Below are 27,644 nucleotides of genomic sequence, written 5' to 3' on the forward strand. Positions count from 1 at the left end.
TATTTATTTATTTATTTATTTATTTATTTATTTATTTATTTATTTATTTATTTATTTATTTATTTATTTATATATATATATATATTTTTATATATATATATATATATATATATATATATATATATATATATATATATATATATATATATATATATATATATATATATATATATATATATATATATATATATATATATATATATATATATATATATATATATATATATATATATATATATATATATATATATATATATATATATATATATATATATATATATATATATATATATATATATATATATATATATATATATATATATATATATATATATATATATATATATATATATATATATATATATATATATATATATATATATATATATATATATATATATATATATATATATATATATATATATATATATATATATATATATATATATATATATATATATATATATATATATATATATATATATATATATATATATATATATATATATATATATATATATATATATATATATATATATATATATATATATATATATATATATATATATATATATATATATATATATATATATATATATATATATATATATATATATATATATATATATATATATATATATATATATATATATATATATATATATATATATATATATATATATATATATATATATATATATATATATATATATATATATATATATATATATATATATATATATATATATATATATATATATATATATATATATATATATATATATATATATATATATATATATATATATATATATATATATATATATATATATATATATATATATATATATATATATATATATATATATATATATATATATATATATATATATATATATATATATATATATATATATATATATATATATATATATATATATATATATATATATATATATATATATATATATATATATATATATATATATATATATATATATATATATATATATATATATATATATATATATATATATATATATATATATATATATATATATATATATATATATATATATATATATATATATATATATATATATATATATATATATATATATATATATATATATATATATATATATATATATATGAACCTTCCGTCGCGAGCTCAAGACACATTTATTCATCTGTGCAGGACTGGCTAGATTTTAAAATTAAAACAGTTTAAAACCCTAAAATATAAATAGCCCCAGTTAATTTTAGTAAAGTTTATATATTATGAAAAAACCTAGAAATCAAATTAGTATCACTTTGGTGGACCTTGGAAGTGTTGTTCTTTTAAAAGAACACCTTTAAAGTGTAAATATATCAGTTAACTACTCTATGACTGGATCAAAGTTGTAGCTTATTTCATTATAAATAAATAAATAAATAAATAAATAAATAAATAAATAAATAAATAAATAAATAAATAAATAAATAAATAAATAAATAAATAAATAAATAAATAAACTAGTTGAGAAGAATTTAATGACTAATGTACAATTGCAACCAGAGGCTTTTATTTTGAGATTAATGAAGAACTAGAAAGCCATGGAAATTTGTTTTTATATATGACAATTATGGACAAATTGTTATATGTTCAAAAGTGGAAAAGTTCAAATTCCTCAAATTGAGGAATGGTTAGTGAGATGATGGGTTTTGCAGAGATGGCTAAACTGATTTGTTTGGTTAGAAAAAAAGATGATTGACTAGAAACCCCTTATAGACTTTTTTTGTGTGCATGAAACAGCTTTTATGGTTTATGGTTTTGTTGATCAAAAATTGAATAATAGAAGAAAGTGAGCTTTTTGTGAATATAAAGATTTAACTTTGTAATTTACTGCAAATAAAATCAGAAGCTTTTTATCTTTTCTTTATGCATGTTTAGTTTTTCCTTTTCTTTCTTTAATCTGTTTATTCTGTATTAGTTAATTTTAGTAAAACTTCTAAGCCAGTCCGCTTGAATAAATAGGTGCGTTTTCAGCTCACGGCGAAAAGTCCGAAGATCAGGCACTTGACGTAGACCAGGGGAAGTTCATTCCAAAGCGTGGAGCTCCAACAGAAGGCCCTACCCTGGGGCCGCCAGCCGACATTGTTTGGCGGACGGCACCCTGAGAAGGCCCTACCCTGGGGCCGCCAGCCGACATTGTTTGGCGGACGGCACCCTGAGAAGGCCCTACCCTGGGGCCGCCAGCCGACATTGTTTGGCGGACGGCACCCTGAGAAGGCCCTACCCTGGGGCCGCCAGCCGACATTGTTTGGCGGACGGCACCCTGAGAAGGCCCTACCCTGGGGCCGCCAGCCGACATTGTTTGGCGGACGGCACCCTGAGAAGGCCCTACCCTGGGGCCGCCAGCCGACATTGTTTGGCGGACGGCACCCTGAGAAGGCCCTACCCTGGGGCCGCCAGCCGACATTGTTTGGCGGACGGCACCCTGAGAAGGCCCTACCCTGGGGCCGCCAGCCGACATTGTTTGGCGGACGGCACCCTGAGAAGGCCCTACCCTGGGGCCGCCAGCCGACATTGTTTGGCGGACGGCACCCTGAGAAGGCCCTACCCTGGGGCCGCCAGCCGACATTGTTTGGCGGACGGCACCCTGAGAAGGCCCTACCCTGGGGCCGCCAGCCGACATTGTTTGGCGGACGGCACCCTGAGAAGGCCCTACCCTGGGGCCGCCAGCCGACATTGTTTGGCGGACGGCACCCTGAGAAGGCCCTACCCTGGGGCCGCCAGCCGACATTGTTTGGCGGACGGCACCCTGAGAAGGCCCTACCCTGGGGCCGCCAGCCGACATTGTTTGGCGGACGGCACCCTGAGAAGGCCCTACCCTGGGGCCGCCAGCCGACATTGTTTGGCGGACGGCACCCTGAGAAGGCCCTACCCTGGGGCCGCCAGCCGACATTGTTTGGCGGACGGCACCCTGAGAAGGCCCTACCCTGGGGCCGCCAGCCGACATTGTTTGGCGGACGGCACCCTGAGAAGGCCCTACCCTGGGGCCGCCAGCCGACATTGTTTGGCGGACGGCACCCTGAGAAGGCCCTACCCTGGGGCCGCCAGCCGACATTGTTTGGCGGACGGCACCCTGAGAAGGCCCTACCCTGGGGCCGCCAGCCGACATTGTTTGGCGGACGGCACCCTGAGAAGGCCCTACCCTGGGGCCGCCAGCCGACATTGTTTGGCGGACCCTTTCCATTGGGGCCAATACCTCCCCCCCTACAGTCAGCCGTGGCTGCAGCTGACTGTACCGGGGTGCCGGCATCCACAGCCACTCCGTCTTGGAGGGATTGAGCTTGAGTCTGTTTCTCCCCATCCATATAGAAGGAAAAGTAAAGAGAATTCATCTTTTTGTTGAAAAGTCTGTAATCAATAGCTATGTTGGGAATACAAAATCTAGTCTGATATTTCAAAACTCCCACAGCAATTCAATCAAATGAGATTATCAGCATCAGTGATGTTTTAGTTTGACTATCTCTCTGCAATGAGATGAAAAATCTTTTATAAACTTTTAGTTTGACCGTTTCATTTGAATGGAAGAATTCTCATTTGTAATTGGATGTACCAAGACAATGATAGGGTAATATTTCTAATCTCCACAGGAAATCTTAAGAACTCTTATACCATTCTCTTTTATTGAATTAATTTGATATTTGGCAGTGACAAAAATGTAGCTTTCCACAGTCATATTTTATGTTTTTAAGCAGTTTTGAGGATTATTTTAAAATCAATGGGCATTAGGGAAGAAGCAATGATGGCTGCACAGCTGGAAAGAAGGGAAACAGGAGTGCGGTTGGAAAAACTGGGATGATTTTTTTCTATAAATGTCAAAATGGCTGCTTTGAAAAAGAGGTTAGATACATTTTATGATGTAGTGTGGATCTATAAAAAAAAAATCCAAAAAAATCTATATACAAATAAATAAACTAGTTGAGAAGAATTTAATGACTAATGTACAATTGCAACCAGAGGCTTTTATTTTGAGATTAATGAAGAACTAGAAAGCCATGGAAATTTGTTTTTATATATGACAATTATGGACAAATTGTTATATGTTCAAAAGTGGAAAAGTTCAAATTCCTCAAATTGAGGAATGGTTAGTGAGATGATGGGATTTGCAGAGATGGCTAAACTGATTTGTTTGGTTAGAAAAAAAGATGATTGACTAGAAACCCCTTATAGACTTTTTTTGTGTGTATGAAACAGCTTTTATGGCTTATGGTTTTGTTGATCAAAAATTGAATAATAGAAGAAAGTGAGCTTTTTGTGAATATAAAGATTTAACTTTGTAATTTACTGCAAATAAAATCAGAAGCTTTTTATCTTTTCTTTATGCATGTTTAGTTTTTCCTTTTCTTTCTTTAATCTGTTTATTCTGTATTAGTTAATTTTTATGTTCTCTTTACAAATTTTAGTAAAGTTTATATATTATGAAAAAAAACCTAGAAATCAAATTAGTATCACTTTGGTGGACCTTGGAAGTGTTGTTCTTTTAAAAGAACACCTTTAAAGTGTAAATATATCAGTTAACTACTCTATGACTGGATCAAAGTTGTAGCTTATTTCATTATGTTTTTAATTTCATCCAGACAGATACATAGTATGTAGGTTCATAGTTCAGTGGGAGTTTTTGGATTAACTACATATAGTTTGATAAAAAAGGACCAGAAATAGTACACAGTCAGTTAGTATTGTAGAAGAGTTCCATTTGAGAGAAAAAGATGAAATATAAGATGATTGATTATTATATTTATGATAAGCCTTCCATATCTGCTTCAGCTTTTATTTTTATTAGACCTTATGAGAAATATATGCAGTAGATAAGAAAATGTCTTCAAGTCATTCACTGTTATTGGATTGGATTTGAAAGGCTGGAATCAAAGCTTCTGAAGGAACACTCACCAGTGCATTATGCTTTCATTTGGGTTGTTCTCTTCTTGGGTTTAACTATGCATTTAATGGTCCATCTCAAGCCATAAAGCACGGGTCATAAATCAAAGGAAACACATCAAACAAGGACTATATTGTACAAAAAAAAATAGAATAATGCTTCAAACAATATGTACAAACAGCAGGAGCTGTTTTTTTTCTTTTTCTTTTTCACATCTCTTGTAAAATTTTCTCTGACATATAATCTAAACCATTCAGTCTTTCGTACGTAGCATGGCCTGCATGGTCATTTGCAAACATAAATAAGCCAAGTAAAACATTCACTTGTGTTACTCATAGTTTTTGTTTTAAACTTTATTAGTATAATAGAATTACAGTTCAACATAAAATAATGAGATTTTGCTAAACTCTGTAAAGCATTACATGCATCTGCCATAAACAATCTCTGTTATAGATTTAGGTCTTATTGCCACATTGCTGCACTGAAGTGCAATAAACATTCAATGTCATCTTGTTTTAAATTATCCCAGGAGTAAACAGAAACTGACCTCTATAAGAGTGTATCATTATTTTCAAGGAAGACTTACTATTATTACATGGTTTAGCAAAGCATTGTAAAAAAGCTACACAGAGAGTACCTTGTCTTTGATAACTGTGCAATCAGATTTATACAGGATACTGTTCACAGAGACTAACAAACTGAGAGATGAAATAATGCATCATTGCATAGCAAAATAAAAAAAAGCAGACTAGTTAAGTAATATTCATCTCTAATGTGCCGAGTGCAGGTTGAAAGGAGCCAAATGGATAACTTTGAAGGTCAAATGCCCTTTATGAACACACTAGATTAAACGCCAAAATAACAAGATAAACAAATACTGAAGTGAAATTCATATTTTATTTTGATTGTTTTTCTATACATATATCTACACATAATACCAGAAGATAACACATCCTCTTTAGTAAGCTTCAGTCAGATTAGCTCATCAAGTTTAGACAGGACTAAATGGTAGACAATGAAGCGTTAGGGTTTTGTTTTGTTTTAAAGTCACCTTTTCTAAAGAAAAAGTAAACTATTTCATCTGTAGATACTAACTGTGCAGCAACCTTTTGAATTTATTGAGAAATAGTATATAAAACATTGCCTGTAACATATACAGATATCAATCTCACGATTGTGTTAGCTATTTTGACTGAAGGTCCATACAACTTTGTTGGTTTTTTTTTTATATGCATTCACTACCATGTGTTATGAATTCTGAACCCTTATATTAACACTTCCCCAAATCCATGCTTCCACTCAATTTTTTTAAAATGTTCATCTTGGTAATTTGATTTTTTTCCCCTCTTTAAAATAATTTTTCAGCAGAAATAAAACTGGGTAGAATTATTTTGGGAATACTAATAACTTGAAAAATGGACATTTTGTATTTAAAGCCCTTACATATTGTTCCTACAAATATATTGCTACAGTAAAAATGAAATGTAATAAGTTTTACTCAATAAAATGTATTTTCCTGTACATTCGTTTGTGTATGTTTTTTTTCTGTATTTAATGCTACATATATTACATCACTTATTGTTAACAGTTATGTTTCAGCAAATATAGCAATAATATACAGATGACGTTTGTCTTAAATATTTTACCATTTTCCTACCAAATATAATTCCATATTTTTGTATTCACGCATTACCTGAGCATACCAGTCATTAGCCTAATAGTATAACTAGATGATAAGTTTCAAATTGCAAGCTATTGTACAGATAATCGCTTTACAAATGGAATATATCCTATTCCAAGCTCTCTTCCTTGTCTTTTTTTTTCCTTCCCTTTTCTTTCAAATGCCACTGACTGTTCTTAAAAAAAAAGAAGAAGTGCAGGTTCTAAATGTTTCTTTTAAAAATGCAACCTATTAAGAGTTCAGAGAACTAACCCCCACACGGCATAATATGAACATAAAAAAGTAAAAAAAAATGTACAGTCTCATGTAGTATATTTACACATGTTGTTGAAATAATACATTTTGTCTTTCTTTTTGACATGTATTACAACCTAAAACTTTCCAGTGCAATCTCTCTACTTATCGACTTGAAAATATGGCCCCCAAGTCCCTGGATAATTCTCAGGTTAGGGTGCTTAGGACTGCAAGCCTCATGTACCATTTGATAAAATAATACATTCAATGTACCCCCCCAGAGATTGTTAAATATTGTTTTCCTTCGAAAGCAAACAACCGAACAAACAAAAGCCTTAATTCAAATACAGAAGCACAAAAGAAGAATCGACCCTGTATTGTTTTTATCTAACAGAAACGAAGAGATTTAGATCTGCACTGAATGTGCCATTGTTTGATATTATCAAGTCAAGTGACCATCTGATGTTTAAAATAAGACTGAAGTGAGAGAGCATATTAAAGCATTCATTATACGAATCGATGTGCTATTCTGTGAGAATATCTACCATTAGGAAATAGACTGTTTTGTATGTAAATATGAACATTAATTTGCTTTAAAATTGGTGGTTGGGAAATTCAGCAAATAGGAAATCTAAGAAAAATACTATATTTTCTGGAATCCAGCACTTTGGATAGATGCATATCCTATAAAAGAATTTAAATAAGCAGCACTCCAAAAATGGAAACTAGAATACCTTATGTGCAACATGAACATATATAAAGACAGTTTTACCTTCTATCATTTTGCATAAAAATATTTCTGCTCTGACATGTACAACATCCCTTCTGGGAACATCCAGCGGTAAGCTATCGACAATTGATTTGGATTTATTTTATATTTCCCTCCCTTGTTCAAAGTCACGGTTCAGAATCTGGTGTCTACATCACATTATTACAGCCCTAGAATACAGAGTTAATATCTTTTCTATTATATATATGTATATATATAATATACTTTTGCTTTATAAAATAAGGACATCTCAATTTCTTTAAGACAGAGGCAATGAAGCAAATGAGAACTGCTGTGTGTTTAGAACCAAAAAGCAATTCCCAGTGCAAAACAGATGGACAACTCTTATGGATGATGGGGCTAGTGTGGAGGGTTTTTGTCCTTAAGCTGGGGCTCTCTATTTAAGTAGGTAGCCCAGTACACTAAATTAAAAATCCCAAAGAGCAGTGGAAACGCTATTCTTGATAGTCGATCAATTTTGCTGACGCTGTTAAAAGTTTTCTTGGGTTCAGGTGGCTTTGTTTCAGCTTTCACTTCTTTGGGCTCTATCGTTGCACTTTTAGCAATGGTAGCTAGTCCAGGGTCTCTTGCAATATTTGGGGTAAAGCTGGTTGCAGGTGCTGGTGCTGTGAACGAGTTGTTTTTCATAATGAGAGGATCCTTCACTTTCTTTGGCTAGGAATAAAGAACACAGATTTTAAATGACACATCATTTCACCCATTTAAAAGTATTACTAGTCTAGAATGTGAATACTTGGTTCAGCTCAGATGTCCTTCAGATAGCTAGGTATAAACAGACTTTTTCTCTTCTTTGTCCAGATATTGTATGTTGTTAATCAGACAAGGAGAAAACAGAATCAGGAATATTCCATATTTTCTGTTGAGAAACCAGTGCTTGTTCAGCTATTACCAAAAAGACATTTCATTTGGTCAAAATGGTTCCCATTCTGGTTTATCATAGATAGATAAAGTTCTATATCTACATCATATATATAGAACTTTACTGTAAGTTCTAAAAAGTGATATGAATGGAAAAGTTGTGCTGTCAATCAAAAGACCATTGTGAATGGTTGATGCGGTGAGTTTTAAAAATTAATAATCAAATTAAACCAGAATATGGACAGTCAGCTAGAAAAGGTTCATACACAATGTGGCATATATATTATGTAACCAACAATGTGGCTATTATAGACACAAGGATGGAAGAATGAAGAAAGATCCATAATGGATCATGAAGATGGCAGAGCTTGGAGAAAAGGCTAAACTGCCTTGTTTTATTAAAAAAAATGAAGAACTATTGCTTTTTAAAAGATTGGAAATCTTTATGGACATTTTTCTGAGAATGGGTAAAAATGAATTAATTATTTCAGGATTTATAGATTAAAAAGTTTTGTTTATGAGAAGAAGGGAAACTTGATATGTAATTTGGGAGAGTGAAAATGGTAATTGCTATGATTGTAACTACTGCAAAGATCATTTCTTTACATATATTTCTTTTTTGTTGTTACCTCACATTTGCTTTTATTCTTTCACATTTCACATTTCTACTTTTCCTTTTATTTTTCCATAGGTCTTTTTCAATGTTATGCCAAATTTTCTTTTAATAAAAATTATATTAAAAAAACGAGTTAGGAGTGGCATGTCAAATATGTGACAGGAGAACCCTTGTCCAGAATACAGCTTGACTAGTACAAAAACAAAGCATCAAATGTGTTAGATGTTGATTTCTATTTTAAGAGGGAAGGAGGGAGAGGGAGGGGGAGGGAGAGAGAGAGACATACACACACAGTACATCTTCAATACATGGAGGGGCAAACATAACCTAACACTGTAAGCAGCATAGGCAATTTGTTGCCCTTTCCAACTTCCCCCTCTCACATACTTTCTTCACAACAAATCTCTTTGCTTCTGTATTATGCCTGAACCTCTCAGAGGACACTTTTGATAGTGATTCTGCACTCATGGAAGTTCTCCATTCTGCTGTCAGAAAAGACGGACTCTAAACTGGTTGTTTATTTGTTTTTGGAGTTCCCAATGATGTATTTTTTCAGATGGTTTGTAGTCCCCCCCCCCCTGTATTAAACATTTATCTCTGGAACTGAGGAAATTAAATATTAAATCAATAGATATTTAGGAAAGTCTAGTCTAAACAAATCTCTTTCACCAAGTTTTTAATTGATAGCTATATTCAAAAACACTATATCCAAAAACACTACACTACTAACCAGAGCATATAAAACATTTGCTAGACCAATTCTAGAATACAGCTCACCTGTTTGGAACCCTCGCCACATCTCTGACATCAATACAACTGAACGTGTCCAGAAATATTTTACAAGAAGAGTTCTCCATTCCTCTGAAAACAACAAAACACCTTATCCCACCAGACTTGAAATCCTAGGCTTAGAAAACTTGGAACTCCGTTGCCTTCGACAAGACCTAAGTTTAACTCATAGAATCATCTATTGTAATGTCCCTCCTGTTAAATACTACTTCAGCTTTAATTGCAACAATACAAAAGCAACCAATAGATTTAAACTTAATGTCAATCGCTTTAATCTAGATTGCAGAAAATATGACTTCTGTAACAGAATCATCAGTGCTTGGAATACTTTACCTGACTCTGTGGTCTCTTCCCATAATCCTAAAAGCTTTAACCAAAAACTTTCTACTATTGACCTCACCCCATTCCTAAGGGGCGTGCATAAGCACACAAACATGCCTACTGTTCCTGTCCTATTGTTTTTCTTTTCTTCTTCATATATATATATATATATATATATATATATATATATATATATATATATATATATATATATATATATATATATATACCGTATATACTCGAGTATAAGCCGTATATACTCGAGTATAAGCCGAGGTCTAATTTACCCCAAAACTGGGGTAAACTGGGGACTCGAGTATAAGCCGAGGTGGAAATGAGGCACCTACGGTTGAAACCCTCCTCCCTCAGCTGAGAAGGCTGGCGGCTCCCCGCCCGCCTCTCACTGCACCGCAGGGCTTCCCCGCGCCATCCGGTAAAATGTGAAAAAAAGAAAAAAAAAAAACTCGAGTATAAGCCGTATATACTCGAGTATAAGCCGAGGGGCTTAAAAAAAAACAACTCAAGTATAAGCCGTATAGACCCGAGTATAAGCCGAGGGGACGTTTTTCAGCACAAAAAACGTGCTGAAAAACTCGGCTTATACTCGAGTATATACGGTATATATATATATATATATATATTTATTTATTTATTTATTTATTTATTATATTTGTATACCGCCCTTCTCCCGAAGGACTCAGGGCGGTTCACAGACAAAAAACAACAACAACAGAAAACATATAATAGATTAAAAACAGCTAAAGAATAGATAGTTGAATTCAATTGATGCTCTGACTTTTGAATACAAATTTAAAACCTCATTTAAACCCCTTTTTTAAAAATCCCAATTTAAAAAACTACATTCAGGCTAGTCCTGCTCTTCGAAACAGCAACGTCTTCAGCTCGCGGAAGGACTTGAGATCGGGGAGTTGACGAAGCCCCAGAGGGAGCTCGTTCCAGAGGGTAGGGGCCCCCACAGAGAAGGCCCTCCCCCTAGAGGTCGCCAGCCGACATTGTTTAGCTGACGGTATCCGGAGGAGTCCCTCTCTGTGAGAGCGCACTGGTCGGTGAGAGGCTAATGGTGGCAGTAGGCGGTCCCGTAAATATCCCGGCCCTAGGCCATGGGGCGTTTTAAAGGTGATGACAAGTACCTTAAAGTGAACCCGGAAGACCACTGGGAGCCAGTGCAGGCTACGCAGGAGGGGTGTTACATGGGAGCCAAAAGGTGCTCCCTCTATCACCCGCGCAGCCGCATTCTGGACCAGTTGGAGTCTCCGGGCACACTTCAAGGGGAGCCCCATGTAGAGAGCATTACAGTAGTCCAGGCGGGATGTAACAAGGGCATGAGCGACCGTGCATAAGGAAGCCCGATCCAGAAAGGGGCGTAACTGGCGTATCAGGCGAACCTGATGAAAGGCTCCCCTGGTGACGGCTATCATATGATCTTCTAAAGACAGCCGTGCATCCAGGAGGACGCCCAGATTACGAGCCCTTTCCGTGGGGGCCAATAGTTCGCCCCCAATGGTCAGTGATGGAATTAGCTGACTGTACCGGGCCGCCGGCATCCACAGCCACTCGGTCTTGGTGGGATTGAGTCTGAGTCTGTTCCTCCCCATCCAGACCCGTACGGCCTCCAGGCACTGGGACATCACTTCAACAGCCTCGTTGGGGTGGTTAGGGGTGGAAATATAGAGCTGAGTATCATCAGCGTATAGATGACAACTCACCCCAAGACCACGGATGATCTCACCCAGCGGCTTCATATAGATGTTGAACAGAAGAGGCGAGAGAACCGACCCTTGCGGCACCCCACATAAGAGGCGCCTTGGGGTCGATCTCTGTCCCCCCGTCAACACCGTCTGCAACCGGTCGGAGAGGTAGGAGGAGAACCACCGATGAACAGTGCCACTCACTCCAAGTCCCTCGAGTCGGCGCAGCAGGATACCATGATCGATGGTATCAAAAGCCGCTGAGAGATCTAGTAGGACCAAGACAGAGGAACAACCTCTGTCCCGAGCCCTCAAGAGATCATCAACCAGCGCGACCAAGGCTGTTTCCGTGCTGTGACCAGGCCTTATACCTCCTAATATTTACTCATATATATGTTTATATACTATATAATCTTTTTGTATGATACTTACACATATTGTTGTGACAAAATAAATAAATAAATAAATAAATAAAAATAAATAAATAAATAAATAAATGTCTGATTTTAATTTTGGTTTTTTTATTTTAATTGTATTAATTTGATATGTTTTATATTTCTTCTGAAATAAACAGAAAAGTAGAGTAAAATGTCAATAATAAATGATTCATTGATATTTTTGAAGTTAAATAATACATGGATAGAATAAATCATTTAGAAATCTTTTGGATAAAAGGTGTAACCTATTTTCATCTGATAAGCAAAATAAACACAGTAAATCCCATTTGAAGAGAATGATCCAAAAATCATTTATTTAAGGTCAAGGATACTTTGATTAACTAATTTTGTGCAGCACTGCTTTCCAAGTTCCTTCTGATGATGATGATGATTATTATTATTAAAATCTTCCAATATCCTTATAATCCTACATAGGGCAAAAGGGCCCTAAATCTTTGTCACTTCATCTTAATTCTTTTAAACGAATCTCAATAACTGAAGCAATATAACATTGAGATGTTTGTTGGACAGCTGGGTGTTCCAAGATATCATTTACTTCTTTCATAACTTTGGGGACTGGAGTGTTCTTTTTAGAAGAGCAAAATTAATCTACGGTCAGATCTTAAATTTGGTCATAATTTCTTGGCAGAAATAGGACTGGACAGCCAAGGTTTGGTTTAAACTTTGCAAAACAAAGTTTAACTTCTCACAGGCTGTGCTGTGCTGTGCTGTGCTCACAGGCTGTGCTGACAAACTCAGTGAAGGAATGTAGAGTAAAAATTGAGAAGGAATAAGCAATCCATGGGGGTGCGGGGGGAAGAGACTGAGATTCCATCCTGAGAAAGTGGAAATATAAGGAAAAAAGCCCAAATGATCCTACCTAGATTTAGTTTATTGTCAGAAAGGACAGAGAAATTTGGATAAACTTATTCTATATTGCTACAATGAAAATATTTCTTGTAATCCCTGCTTGTGCCTATTTCTTGACTTGGACTACCATGAATGATTGACAGAGGCCTTCAAACTTCTGTTGGGATCATTTTAAAAGCCAAAGAATAGTCTCACTTCCAAAGTCTTCTTCTGAGGAGGATGCGATAGGGAAATCAGACCTCCTGGGCTCTAGGTTATATCAAGTATTGTCATATTCAGATAGTGCTATATGTGAAATAGCCAGGCTTAGTTATTTCATTTTTTGGCTGTGTTCTCAGAATCCCTGCTTTCTGCAATTCTTTTTTTTTTTTTGGTTGTTGTTGCAAATTCAGGAGTCTGAATCACACATGCATATACATCACTTCATGTCCTATGGCATGATGAATCATCACTCAACAACTTGCTGCTGAATGTCCCGATTTTCTCTATTGAAAAGTCTTATTTTTAGATGATAATAAGTGGGTGGTATGAAAATTCTTTTTGGGGATTTTGATGAGTGATAGCGGTTTCACATATATCAGCAGTTGCCTGATAATCCCCGAGTAAATAGCATGCAAGTGTGATTTTGTCCTGAACAGCAATCTGGACAACAGCCCAAAGCAATGAAATGTCCATATAGATTTAAATATGGTTTAAATGATCTAATGAACTAATGCATTAATAAATTCCTTGCTTCTTAATATCTAAAGTGAAATTTTATCTTTTTGATTATTTTGAAGTCATTGATATTTCTTCCCTTGCGATTGTGAAAATACAGTTGAAAGTAGTTCAGTACAGACAAATATCTAAGCCAATGGTTTGAAACTTTAATAGATTTACTTTTAAATAAACTTTTATATAACAGCTTGCAAGTCTGAGAACTTTTTTCAGTAGGTTACTATTAATATAATCATGTAGTGTTGTATAATAGTTTGTTTAGCAGGTTTGTACTTGTGAAACCCACTACGTACATGAAACCATGAAATCAACTCTATAGGAAGATTAAAACTACTTTTATTGAGATTGCTGTAGTAACAGCATTTTGAAAAGCTGATTATGCTGTACCCCTTTGTTCTTACAGTTCAGAGAATTAGGAGGTATCTGGAGCATTCTGGATTTAGAAAATGGTTTGGCCTCTTTTTGCCCAAGCAACAGTTTTTTCATATCTCTGTTAAAGTCATCTTCCTTACTCTCTACCTGTGGTCCATAGCATGCGAAGTAATAACAACAGGCAATCATTTCAAATACAAATAAAATATATGAAGATCTGTTTTATTACCTTTTCAGGAACTACACTCTTGCCATCCCATGCGTAACCTCTCTTTGTAAAGTAGTTCACTGTGGCAAATTCAATCAGAGCTGAGAAGACAAATGCATAGCACACGGCTATGAACCAATCCATAGCGGTAGCATAAGCTACCTTGGGAAGAGAATTCCGTGCGCTGATGCTCAAGGTGGTCATTGTTAGCACAGTTGTCACTCCTGGAAAAAAACAACAAAACAAGAATTTTCCCCATTTTTCCATTTTGTTGTTACCTTTGCTTCAAGGTAAAGAATTTTCTTGTCCTTGCAGATCTCTGCAGTTTTCTTGACAAGCTTTTTCAGAAGTGGTTTGTCATTGCTTCCTTCTTAGGGCCAAAAGCAAATGACTGGCCCAAGGCAGGCGTAGTACTCATGGTTTTCTGGTTTCTAGCCTGATACCTTAACCAACCTTAACCAACCTGACTCTCTTTGTTTTCCTAAGCCTGCTAAAAGTAACTAAACGATTATGTCAGAAGGAACCTGGAATACATTTTAAATTCAATCAAATATTCCAATCAATAGTAAAACAGATCTTTCTGATACCAAAATGTTATTGTAATAAGGCTATTGTAATGGGGAAATTGAGATAATTCAGATCCCATTCACTGATAGAAAGCAATAGATATCGAAAGTTGTAGTCTACAAACGAATATGGGTTCGCACTAGATTCTAGTTTTTCATTTGGTGATTTCTCCTGGGTAAATGTATGTAGACTTATTATTATTATTATTATTATTATTATTATTATTGATTGATTGATTAGTCTATAGGCCATATCAACATACAAGTTTCAAACACATGTTACCAATAAAATCCTATACAAACAATTTAAAATAAGAGTAGGGTAAAATGCAATAGTTATAGGATAAAATACAATAATTTAATACATAAAATTATATTTTTGTAATCACCCCTGCAATCTACCCCAATCAGGCTCGCATATGCCGATCTCAGTTGGACCATTTTAGTCAGAAATTGTACTGTATTAAATGTCATTTTCAAATTCTGACCATACATGAGGTATGTTGTTTTAATATGGGCCTCCCAGTGGCCATACATTTAATATATGGATCAAGGTACTTATCTCTTGCCCCCTTATATAAACACAATTGATTAATATTTGACTAAGATCTTCTACCTCTTCAGCTTCACAAATACATGTATGTTCATTGTATGGGATAGAATGGAATCTCCCAGATCTAAGCATTGTATCAAGCTGTTCAAATCTTGCTTGGGTAAATGTCTCCCTGAGATGTTTTAGCAGTTGTAATTTTAAATAGTTGTCCATTTGGAAGGTGCGTTTATATTTGCTCAGCCATTTCAGCCTACCAGCCTTACTAAGAGTAGCTATGTCATTTTGAGCTTCTATATCCATGATTCTTTGGGCAACTCTTTTGTTGTTGTTGTTGTTGTTGTTGTTGTTGTTGTTGTTGTTGTTATCCTGTTACACAGGGGACAGGGAGGCCACAGCTCTTTATGTAATTTGTCAATTTAGTAATCTGTGTGTAGACTTGAAGATTCAGAACTTAGAGTAGAGACTCTCACTAAAGTGTATATCAAGGGACTGTGGTAGTTGTGGTTCAAACAGGAGAGCAAGTTGTTTGTTCTCATCTTAGATTAATCTGCAATGATCTTTCTTTGCAGATCTTCATATTTTCCATTCTGTCTGAAAACCAATAATGGGTGGTGAATTAAAATTGCACCCAGAGGGGAATAAAAGTGAATGAAATGGGAAACTGGTAATTCATCGGACAGGTTGAGATAGTTTACCAGTGACAAGTGATCATACTGCACTCAAAATTTGGGACTGCATCAAGGTTTTACTTCACTACTTATTTACCACTGATGGTGTGTCATTTTGTTTATGTCTCTTAGATGGGTTTGGTTTGACAGAAAACCAATTGTTTGAGTAGAATTAAAGTTACAGTGTGATTTGCTGTGATATAATAATCTTAAAGAGAAATGGAAGACATTTTCTGTTCACTAGCTCATTTCTGAAACCTATTTTGAATTCTCCAGCTGGTTTTCGCAACTGTTTAACTCAGATTCAAAAGCTAGCTATTAATATTGATTGAGTTAGAAATTAGGAAATATGCCACTATGACAATATATTTTGCATGTTCTATAGCATTGTTCCTCACCTGCTGTTGAATAGTTTTCTTTTAACTAAGCACTGAGCTTTTACTAAGAGTAAAAAGTCTGCATCTTTCTACCATTGCCTTAAATCACTACCCACCAGTTACCTTGACAACTGCAGACATCTCATGTATTAAATATCTGCTAGAGTATATTTTCACTGTGTCAATTGTTAGCCAAAACTTACTGCAATCAAAAATATCTTGCATTACCCATATTCAGATACATTATTTATAGAAAATAATCTGATTTTTCCATTTTCCATCAGCTCTGTTCTGAAATGCTACTACTGCTACGACCACTACCCCCAACTTTATGATTCTACTCAGAGGAAGGATTTTAAATTATTTTAATTTAGCTATATAATTGTGATGGATCCGACCATTCTCATAATTGTAAGCTATTTCATCAAACTCTATTTTCCATCTCTCTAGTTTCAGGTGCTTACATAAAATATTTGAAGCATTATTGTTGGGTAACTTAAAGGGGGAAGAAATCATCTCCACCCCAACTCCAAAATGAACAAAAGTTCACATAGAAAGACCAATGAATCCAATACAACAAAATGGAGAGTTGAGGGAAAGAACAATTGAATGAACTCCAAATTAGTGAAGGGTGAATTTTGGCACCCAAAGCCTATATATAACTCTTTAGGAAACCAAGGGCTGTGATGGAAACAATGCAAACTATAGGAAGGATCATGTCACACTCAGATTTGGGCAGGGACTTTTTTTCCAAATGTAAATGAGCTATTCCTATAATTAGGTACTTGTTGAGTACCCTAATGAAGTTGTCACACCGATTTTACCAGGAATCATTCAGACAAGCCAAAATTAAATCCAGACAGTCCTATAAGCAATTCTTTTGGTAAAAAGAAAGTTGGGACTGAAATAAAGCCTGCATTGAATGGTAATGAGTTTGTCCAGAAAGCTCAGGTCCACACTTTTGGAGGTTTTACCTGATCACCTGACACTAGGTTTGTAGTTGATGGATAAGATGTGGAATGCACTTACCTAACTTCAGCTAATATATCAGCTTTAGCTTTTCTTGGTTTGATTGGAATTAGTGATGGTTATTCCCGGTGCAAAATACAGCAGCTAGTTTACCAATATATGGATTATATGCCTGTTTTAAAAATCTGGTTGGACACCATTTGTCTACCAGACATTTTAAAGAGTTCATATTGGCCTTTAAATCCCTAAACAACGTTGTGTCGTGATGGTGACCCTATGGCATGCATGCCACAGGTGGCATACAGAGCCCTCTCTGTGGGCATGTGAGCTCTCACCCCATCTTAGTTCCGCCATGCATGTATGTGTGCCTCCCACCAGCCAACTGGTTTTCAGGTCTTTGCCGCACATACGCGGAGGACGGGTGCATGCGGGAGATGCATGCACATGGGCAGAAGTGCACACACGGGGGTCGCACATGCATGCTGGGGGGACATGTGGGGATCACATGTGCATTGCATTATGGGTGCATTATGCACAGGCATTTGTGCACACACACGCACTTTGGGCACTCAGTGCTGAAAAGGTTAGCCAACACTGACTTAATGTATGACTATCTGTATGACTATCTGACAGTAGGAAAGACCAGTTCAAAGATTCTCCCATTGCCAAAAGCTCACCTATCTGCCTCAATATTCCAGATAGGAAATATACTCGTGAAGGAAATATGCTTAGCACTCACTATATCCATAAAAATGGTTTAAAAGCTTTACCAAACTTTTATTAATAGAACTGAATTTCAAATGATCAATCTAATAAATGAATGAATGTTAAACAGAATTTTAAAATCAGTTTATTGATTTAATTCCATGCATTGGTGTTTTGTTCATACAAAACACTAATGCATAATGGCAGTAGATAGTTAAACAACAAACCAATCAATCACATTATGCTTTAGTGTTATTAATATTGTACAAAGGTTCCAATCAGGGTCTTGCTTTCACAAAGTCCCTCTCTCTCTCTCCCTCTCCCTCCCTCCCCCTCTCACATAAACACACACAAACACACCACCCACTTCCCCATTGCAATGCAAGACAGATTTCTTCCTTCATTCAAAAGCCTTGCCCAGCAGGTCCGAATACCCTGATGAAGCAAACGCATCAACTCACCAAGACAAGACCTCATTTTTGGGGTACAAAATGCCTCACTGAGACAAAGCACTGCTGCCATGGACACCTTTAGTGTGATATTTTAACCAAAGAGTATTAACATCACATGCATTAATGCTTTTGAACAATTCAAACATATTCATGTAATGCAAGACACTCACCAAACACAGTTCTTGCTGGAACTGACTCTCTGTTCAGCCAGAAAGATACCTGGGATAGAATTACTGTCATTATGCACGGCAGGTATGTTTGAATGACAAAGTACCCGATTTTTCTCTTCAAATGGAAATGGGTGGTCATCACAACATATTCTCCTGTATGCAAAAGTAAAAAAACAACAACAACCAGTGACATTTCTTAGGATATAAATAAGGAAGAGGAGATGAGAACTCCTTGGAAGTCTTCCATCAGAAACACAGTAATTCAGAAATTAGTGCAACTTTGTTGCATTAAATTATTTATTTCCACAGGGACTAACCTAGAACAGCAAGAATGGTTTCATGATCTAGTTGTGGAATCGTAGAAGGAAGCAGTTAGTATTCTGCAAAAGTAGAAAGAGCCCCTCCCCCCTCAACTCCTTACCTTTCATTCTAAAATATTCTTAGTTGCAGACATAACATAGTCGCCTGTGGCAAGATGGGTAGCAAATAAATTTAATAAATGCAAAAATAAAAAATAATAATAAATAAATCTTTTCTCTCAGTCCAATGGATTTTGCTAGTGATCCAGGATTTTCTCTCCTTTCTTCTTCATGTGATTTATTTGACTTCAATAGTACAGTTTGCTACTCCCTGCATTTGCCAATTATGACATTTAGAGGTAAAGAATACTTCCCCAATCATCTGTTCTCCCCCCCCCCAGTCCATATCATGGCTTCCTTGTCTACTTGCTAGTCATCAGGATGAACACAGCTCATCTTCCTTGTAGCAGTAGGGATGGTGAATGTCTTGTGAATTAAAGTAACTACTTGGCCCTTGAATGACATGTTGAGAACTGCACTACGAAAATGTGTGGGTGAAACCCAACACTTGGATTTCATATCATTTGCAGCTAATTAAGGAGTTACATTGTAAACATGATTATTCTCCTTCCACTGAAAACATCAATCTGGTAACTATTTTTGGAGGTACCTGGAGATTCAAGCAAAGTTCCTGTTGTTATATGTAGGCCTGAAAGCCATAAACATAAATGTGGTATGATGGCCTGTAACATAAAAATAAGACTCTCTTTTGATACCCAGAAAGAATGCAAAAAGTAAGATCATGTTTTTATGATCACTAGGCTTGTACAAAATTTAAGAGGACATTGTGCTAAGCCATCACATGACTTGGCGGTTTGAAGTGTGGAAGCATCATTCCTGGGCATGCATGTTGATGTTGCATTTCTTCGATATCAGTCCAAGGGACATCCCGTTTTTTTTATCAAGAAAAGGCCATAAAGTAGTTGGGATGACCTATAACAGATTATGATGTTTTGATGCTTCAAGCAATGGCTTTAAAGGATTAGCTTTCTTTCTTTGCAGAACTCCTCTTTGAATGGTTTTGTGCAGCCCTAATGATGATCTAATGCATTGATTTCATAATTGAATGCTTACAGAGCTTGGCATAGAACAATCTGCAGGAAGGATGAATGGGCTGACTTCATTTAATGAGAGGCAATTAATCTACAGCTACTTTTGATCCCATTCTCTTTCTCCTCACTGTGCCACTTTTAGATTTCTTGTTTTTGTTTGTTTGTTTTGTAAATCAAGGGAACGTGTTCAATCAAACATTGGTGGTAGCTGTTCGCTATTTAATGGCTTTTGTGAAATGAGTGTTTCCAAAAAATTAAACAAGCATCTCATTTTTATTTTTATCTTCTATGACTATTAGTTTAAAATTTAATATCTTGAAAGGATCAAATTCCTTAGGGTACTAGTAATATGGCATTACATTCAGCACTGACAAAACAGAAGCAAAACAAAACAAATGTTAGGTGAAAAAAGAAGCGAGAAGGTTGAAATCAAATAAAAAGTCTCCTTCCAAAATTAGAACTGACATATGAAATAGTCCTAGGGATTAAAAAAATCTAATTTCAATCTGGTTCTATTCAAACCAGGCACTGATGACTCGGTTGAACATGAAGAATGATGTCATCATCATTCTTTTGATGCTGACAATGATGTTGATTGTTTAGCCTATCCTTCTTTGGGAACATTGCAAGGAATATGACAGTCTCCTCTCTTTTTATGCCCACAGTCATAGTCTTGTGAAGTAGACTAAATTGACATGTATACATTGCTCAAAGACATCTAGGGAACTCTATGTTGAGGGAAAACCTGGATATGGATCTCCCTTGGCCCAGTCCAAAAATCTTAATTATTTCAGTGTTGGGCTAATGCAAATATACTGCTGGAACTTTTAAGTTTTGTTCAATATTTGCTGGCTTGGAAAGTTATCATTTGCTAACATTTGTTTATAATACTTGAGCATAATTCTAAAGAGGAGTCCATGGTACTCTCTGAACGTGATTATTTGCTTGTAGACCTTTTGTTACCGAGCTAGGCCCATAACATCATCATTGCCATAATCCTAATCTCATTCTAATTCCCCATCCATACATTTTTGTCAACTCATGGAAGCAGTCTTAGGTAAGAGCATTCTGAAATAGACACCTCAAGGTCTTCAGATAAGCAAACTACAAACAGGTTCCTATATCTTGCCATAGGAACCATTACATCTAAATCCATACAACAAAGAAAGTGCAGCATAGCATTTTATCATGATTTCAAAAAATTGTATTGCCAATCTGCCATCACAAAAGAGGTCTCACCAGCAAAATGGAGAAATCCTGCTCAGCTTTCATTCATTTCAATGACATTTGATGGATAGTGTTTTGTCCACTCTGTACTGCAGAGTGCAGCAAATCCTGTTAAGTGTTCTAGTTTTCATTTTGTAAAAGTCTTGAGAAATTTGACTCAGACTGTCCTTTTTACAATTTCATTTTCACTATATAAAATTTGTTTGCTGACTTGATAAAACGTCAACTACCCAAATATTTAAGCAATTTTCAATAAATTTGGAGATTAATTCTACAACTTGCTTCAGTTCAACAATATATGAGACAACCATGAATAATACAATTATAATACACAAACTATTGTATTTTTTGTTTGTATTACATTCACAAAATCATTAAATTGTAACCCTAATATTTATAAAGTACTGTAAGTCTTTTAGACAGCCATATTCTGCAAACCGACTAAACAAGAGCTAAGGTATCAAATCAGAATCTTAGATTTTCTGAAATCCATTGCACTACCTTAAATTTCAATTATGTGTCAGTGTCTATCAACAGTCTTCCTTTTACACATTTTTCTTTCCTGTTTTACAACTTAATTTCATTTTTCTTTATTTTGTATTATTATTACCACTACTATTACTACTACAGTTCAACACCATAATCATGTTATAAATGTAATTATTGAAATTGTTCCTTTTCTAATAACAGTGCTTCTAGTGGTTTTACTGAATGCTTTCTGTTACTAATCAGTGCCAACTTAATGCACAACTTGTCATTAGCCATAAATAACCATGATTAATGTTTGTAGGCTATGATGTTAATTTTGTTTTGATACCTTTGCAATTCCCCACCCCCCACTCTCACCCGGCTGCCTCATATTTGACAATATGTATAAAATGCTGTGATAGGTCTGGAATGCTAACAAGGATCTTTCATTAAGATTACTTTTGGGGGGGGGGATGATTCTGTAAACTAGTTTTTAATTTCTGTTTCTTTGAGGGAATTTTTTGAAAATGTAGATTGCAGGTCTATGTAAGTATGAAGTTTTTGGTTGCCTCTTCCTTCATGATTGTCAGACGAAAGTGTTATATACATGTACAGGTTTGGGCTTACTATAGTGACTGTACAGTTTTACTAACTAGTAAATAATATTCCTTTCTAAATAGAAACAAAAAAAGTGTTGTAGAATGTAACATTTTTGAAATTTATGTTATTATTGAAGAGGCTTCCGAAGATCAATTTATTAAATATCCATATTGATCTATATTCTAGACATTGTTGTTGTTGTTAGTTGCAAAGTCGTGTACGACCCATCGCGACCCCATGGACAACATTCCTCCAGGCCTTCCTGTCCTCTACCATCCTCTGGAGTCCATTTAAACTCATGCCTACTGCTTCAGTGACTCCATCGAGCCACCTCGTTCTCTGTCGTCCCCTTCTTCTTTTGCCCTCAATCTTTCCCAGCATTAGGCTCTTCTCCAGTGAATCCTTCTTTCTCATTAGGTGGCCAAAGTATTTCAGTTTCATCTTCAGGATCTGGCCTTCTAAAGAGCAGTCAGGGTTGATCTTCTCTAGAACTGACTTGTTTGTTCGCCTTGCAGTCCAAGGGACTCGCAGGAGTCTTCTCCAGCACCAGAGTTCAAAGGCCTCAATTCTTTGGTGCTCAGCTTTTCTTATGGTCCAACCTTCACAGCCATACATTGCAACTCAGGGAAAACCATAGCTTTGACTATACGCACTTTTGTTGGCAGGGTGATGTCTCTGCTTTTTATTTATTTATTTATTTATTTAGATTTTTATACCGCCCTTCTCCCGAAGGACTTTTAGTACGCTGTCTAGATTTGCCATAGCTTTCTTCCCCAGAAGCAAGCGTCTTTTAATATCTTGGCTGCAGTCCCCATCTGCGGTGATCTTGGAGCCCAGGAAAATAAAATCTGTCACTACCTCCATTTCTTCACCATCTATCTGCCAGGAATTGAAAGGGACGGATGCCATGATTTTAGTTTTTTTAATGTTGAGTTTCAAGCCAACTTTTGCACTTTCCTCCTTCACCTGCATCAAGAGACTCTTTAGTTTCTCTTCGCTTTCTGCCATTGGAGTGGTATCATCTGCATATCTGACATTACCATGTGTCAAAGTTCCATTTCCATGTCTGTACCATATCAAAGTCTCAAAAGCCTACATATATTTTTGTACTTTCAAAGGATGAAGACGTGTACTTTGAGAAGTTTATGGTTTTTTTGGATGGAAGGGGCATTGATTAAGTTTATATTGCTCAATATTCAGTCTGAGCAACATCTTGCCTATTACAAGAGTTCTGCTGTGTTTTTCTTTTCAGACTCTTCCTTTTTTGTGTTATGAGAAAATAAACTAATTGATTGCCTTGAAAACTCCAGTGTCTGTGTAGCTGTAAGCAACATGTGTTGAGCTTTACTGTTCAAAGAGGATATCAAGCTGAGCAAAGTGTAATGAACCTGGAGGAAAGGTGGAAGATTCTTGTGGTTTCTTTGCTGGGTTTAATGAGATCTGAACCTGGCGAGAACATTATTTGAGTACAGCCAAATTGTTTGTTTTGTTTTTCAGGGGCACTGCAAGGCTAAGATATATTTAAATAAAATATGTTCAAGGTGACATACACAATTTATAAAATACAGATATTTAAAGAGCAAAGTAGGAACCGTTTGCTTTTTTAAAAAAATAATGAAAGATGTGCCTTTAAAAGAATGCCATACTCATCTAAGACAGCATATTTTTGAGATAAAACTGTGCTGTGGTACAAGCAATGGACATGTAGTAGGACTGGGGGTTTTACCCACCTGTGCTGGATTGCACAATTCCGGAATCCACTGTTTGTCCCATGAGATCATATTGATTCAACCGAGAGCCATCCTCAGCAACAACAACAGAACGTGCAGGTTCTCGGGTCCATTCATACATTACCTCAGATTTCGTGTAAGCATCTAGTTGGTTAAAAAAAAAATCCAAAGTTTATTTAATATCCTTGGCTATGTCAATTTGGACAAATGCTTGCCCCTCCCCCATTGTTTCTCTTTAAAATATCCTGTTCATTTCTATTTTTTCTGTGCAGTTCAGAAAGTCAGAAAACAATTGAGATAGCATAAAGATTGACAATCAATCAATCTTGGAAGTAAATCCTATATTTTCTGTCTGCATTAATAAAGTCACTAAAGATATGCTTTCTAGAATAAGATGTAATCACAGATAAGCAGAACTGAGGGATCACAGTGTCCTCCTCAAATTTCTTCATGTCCACGTTAAATATTGTATTATGTTTACCCATGTAGTTTTTCTACAAAAAGCTGCAATAACTGGAAAGTATCATAGCTGTAAGCCAAGGTCCTGTTCTAACTGGTCAATGGCCTACAGAAAGGGAAAATCTGGAAAATAATTATCAAAGTCAACTTACAGCTTCCAAATTTCAATGGGCAAGCATGCGCATCCATGGGAAAGTCTTCTAAATGCATTGGGCATTCTGCTCTCACTGTAAGTCTGCAAACAGGCCAAAAGCATCAGAACAGATTTAGAATATAACGTGGCTTTGATGAAAATGGTAATAGAAGGTATCTATTTTACTGCATTTGTTAACAAACTGTGTCAAATGATTGTGTGCAGAAGGGTAACCAGAAAATTTGGTTCACTTGGTTTAAAAGCCCATTTGTTTGTTCTATACAAGAATTCACTAAAATAAACTTCAAAGTTTATGCTACTTTTTGCTCTGAATAGCAAACACTTATTCCAATATCCACATCAACTCCCATTTATGAAAACAGGTAATTGCAATGTGTAATTCAAAAGTGTTTTTCTGTGATGCATAATATGCTAAGATAGATTTATTTATAGATTTATAGGTTGTTTTATGCTTCCCCAATTGTCCCACTTTTTTCACCATTTGAGCTCAAAGAATACATTTTTATAGGGCAATTATATTAACCTTCTTAAACCAAACTTCATCTAATTTTGAGTCTTAATGTTACACAAGATATTTATTTTATTCTGTTCCACAGAAGGGACTTTGTTTGATATTGGCCAAGAAGACTGGAAATGTCCCCTATCCTTGTTCCAGCCAATGTGTATTTTACTTGATTATAAAAGGAGAACAAAATATATCATTTCCCCCTTGAAATCAATATGGCAAAACAAAGCCCTACTTTCCATTTACAAATAATAGGTTGATAATATATAATTGTTTACATTACACAAACTACCACTCCATAAGATTGGATTGTAGCAGGAGTCTAATCTCCAAATCTGTTAAAATAAAATATACTGTTGCTGCTTCTATCCCAATAAATGTAGTAATCTCAGAGGGAAAATGAAAAGACGAGTACAAATTAAAATTGCTTAAAACAGCTACATTCTATTGATTCCTTTAAAGATATACTTATTTCACTATCTAATGCAAATCTTGAAAAATATATAAATCATTAAAGCAGAAGAACATTTATAAACAAAAATAAAAAACACTTGTCTTGAAAAATAGGATTTTTTTTTCATAATATCACATCCCTGTCTCTTACCTCATTGTGTAAAGCAGTGTCCCATCTTCTGTAATCCGCAAAAGTTTGTTAGGCATAGTCATGTTGTGAGCGACTGATTTCTTTCCATTGTGGAAAAATGTATCTGGTGTCCATATTTTGCTAGCCATTAAATTATTCAGTCGGAGTACTTGCATCGGTCCTTTGAACTTCAGCCTTTCATCTTTCCAGCTTTGTCGGAAAAATACATCTATTGTATATTCCTAAAATTAGAGAATCGTGAGCTTTGAACATACTTCATTTATGAATAACCCCATTGAAGAGCACAAGGCTTTCTGAACAATACTGAGCTTTAACAGGTTCATACTGTACATCTGTGTTTTGTCATTTGTCAAAGTCATAAAACAGATGAACAGAAGTATGGATAAGGATAGCCCTTTCTTCTGGGAAAAATGGATTCCTAAAACCGCCAACAAATTTTAGTTAGCACAATTATGTCTTATATTTAATACAATAAAATAATATTTTTTTATTTCAACAGCTTCCAAAATCAACCCTATTTTAAGATAGAATTTTCAAGCTCTGGGTCACAGCTCAAGGGAATCATAAGCAAATCTGAGGGAGATTCAAGTTTGAACAAGGCTTCTTCATTTAGAAGAAAGAAGAAATTTGAAAGAGTTATTCAGTTAGAAGAAATAGAAAAGACACCCAAAAAAGCAGAATTTTATAGCCTCCACCTTTGCACAGAGAGCATAGTCTGGAACAAATTCTGATAGAGCTTCCACACTTAAAGCAGGATCAAAACATGTTCCCAGTCTACCTTTCATACAAATGGTTATCCAATCTCTTCTCTCCAGTTTTGGAGCATTCACAATTTCTGAAGGCAAGTTGTTCCACTGATTAATTGTTCTAACTGTCAGGAAACTTCTCCTTAGTTCTAGTCTTTGATTAGTTTCCATTCCAATGTTTCTTGTCCTGCCTTCAAGTGCTTTGGAAAATAGCTTGACTTCCTCTTCTTTGTGGCAACCTCTGAAATGTTGGAACATTGCTATTATGTCACTCCTAGTCCTTTTTTTCATTAAACTAGACATACCCAACCATTCTTTATATGTTTTACCTCCAGTCCCCTAATCATCTTAGTTGCTCTTCTCTGTACTCTTTCTAGACTCTCAACATCTTTTTTCCATTGTGGCAACCAAAACTGGATGCAGTATTCCAAATGTGATCTTTCCAAGGCGTTATAAAGTGGTATTAAAATTTCATGTTATCTTGATTCTATCTCTCTGTTACTGTACCCTAGAACTGTATTGGCTTTTTTGGCAGCTGCAACACACTATTGTCCACTATACCTCTAAGATCCCTCTCACAGTTACTATTATTGATCCAGGTACCATCTATACTATACCTGTGCATTTGGTTTTTCATGGCTAGATATAGAACCTTACTTTTTTTAAACCATTGAATCTCATTTTGTTAGATAGTGCCTAATGTTCAAGTCTGTCAAGATCCTTCTGTATTTTAAGCCTATCTTCTGG

General features: G+C 35.4%; 1 protein-coding gene across 1 annotated transcript in view; it reads right to left on the reverse strand.

The window, feature by feature from the left end:
• Positions 1 to 7,975: 7,975 nt before the first annotated feature.
• The window catches only part of LOC131192401 (gamma-aminobutyric acid receptor subunit alpha-1), a 49,561-nt gene continuing 29,892 nt past the window's right edge, over positions 7,976 to 27,644 (reverse strand). The window contains exons 5-10 of the mRNA XM_058171514.1: positions 26,152 to 26,372; positions 25,041 to 25,123; positions 24,430 to 24,573; positions 18,994 to 19,146; positions 14,555 to 14,757; positions 7,976 to 8,290 (exon numbers count right to left, since the gene is read on the reverse strand). Coding sequence (XP_058027497.1) covers positions 7,976 to 8,290; positions 14,555 to 14,757; positions 18,994 to 19,146; positions 24,430 to 24,573; positions 25,041 to 25,123; positions 26,152 to 26,372 — 1,119 coding nt within the window. The remainder of the gene's footprint in view (positions 8,291 to 14,554; positions 14,758 to 18,993; positions 19,147 to 24,429; positions 24,574 to 25,040; positions 25,124 to 26,151; positions 26,373 to 27,644) is intronic.

Source organism: Ahaetulla prasina, chromosome 2 (assembly GCF_028640845.1).
Source record: "Ahaetulla prasina isolate Xishuangbanna chromosome 2, ASM2864084v1, whole genome shotgun sequence".
Lineage (NCBI taxonomy): Eukaryota > Metazoa > Chordata > Lepidosauria > Squamata > Colubridae > Ahaetulla > Ahaetulla prasina.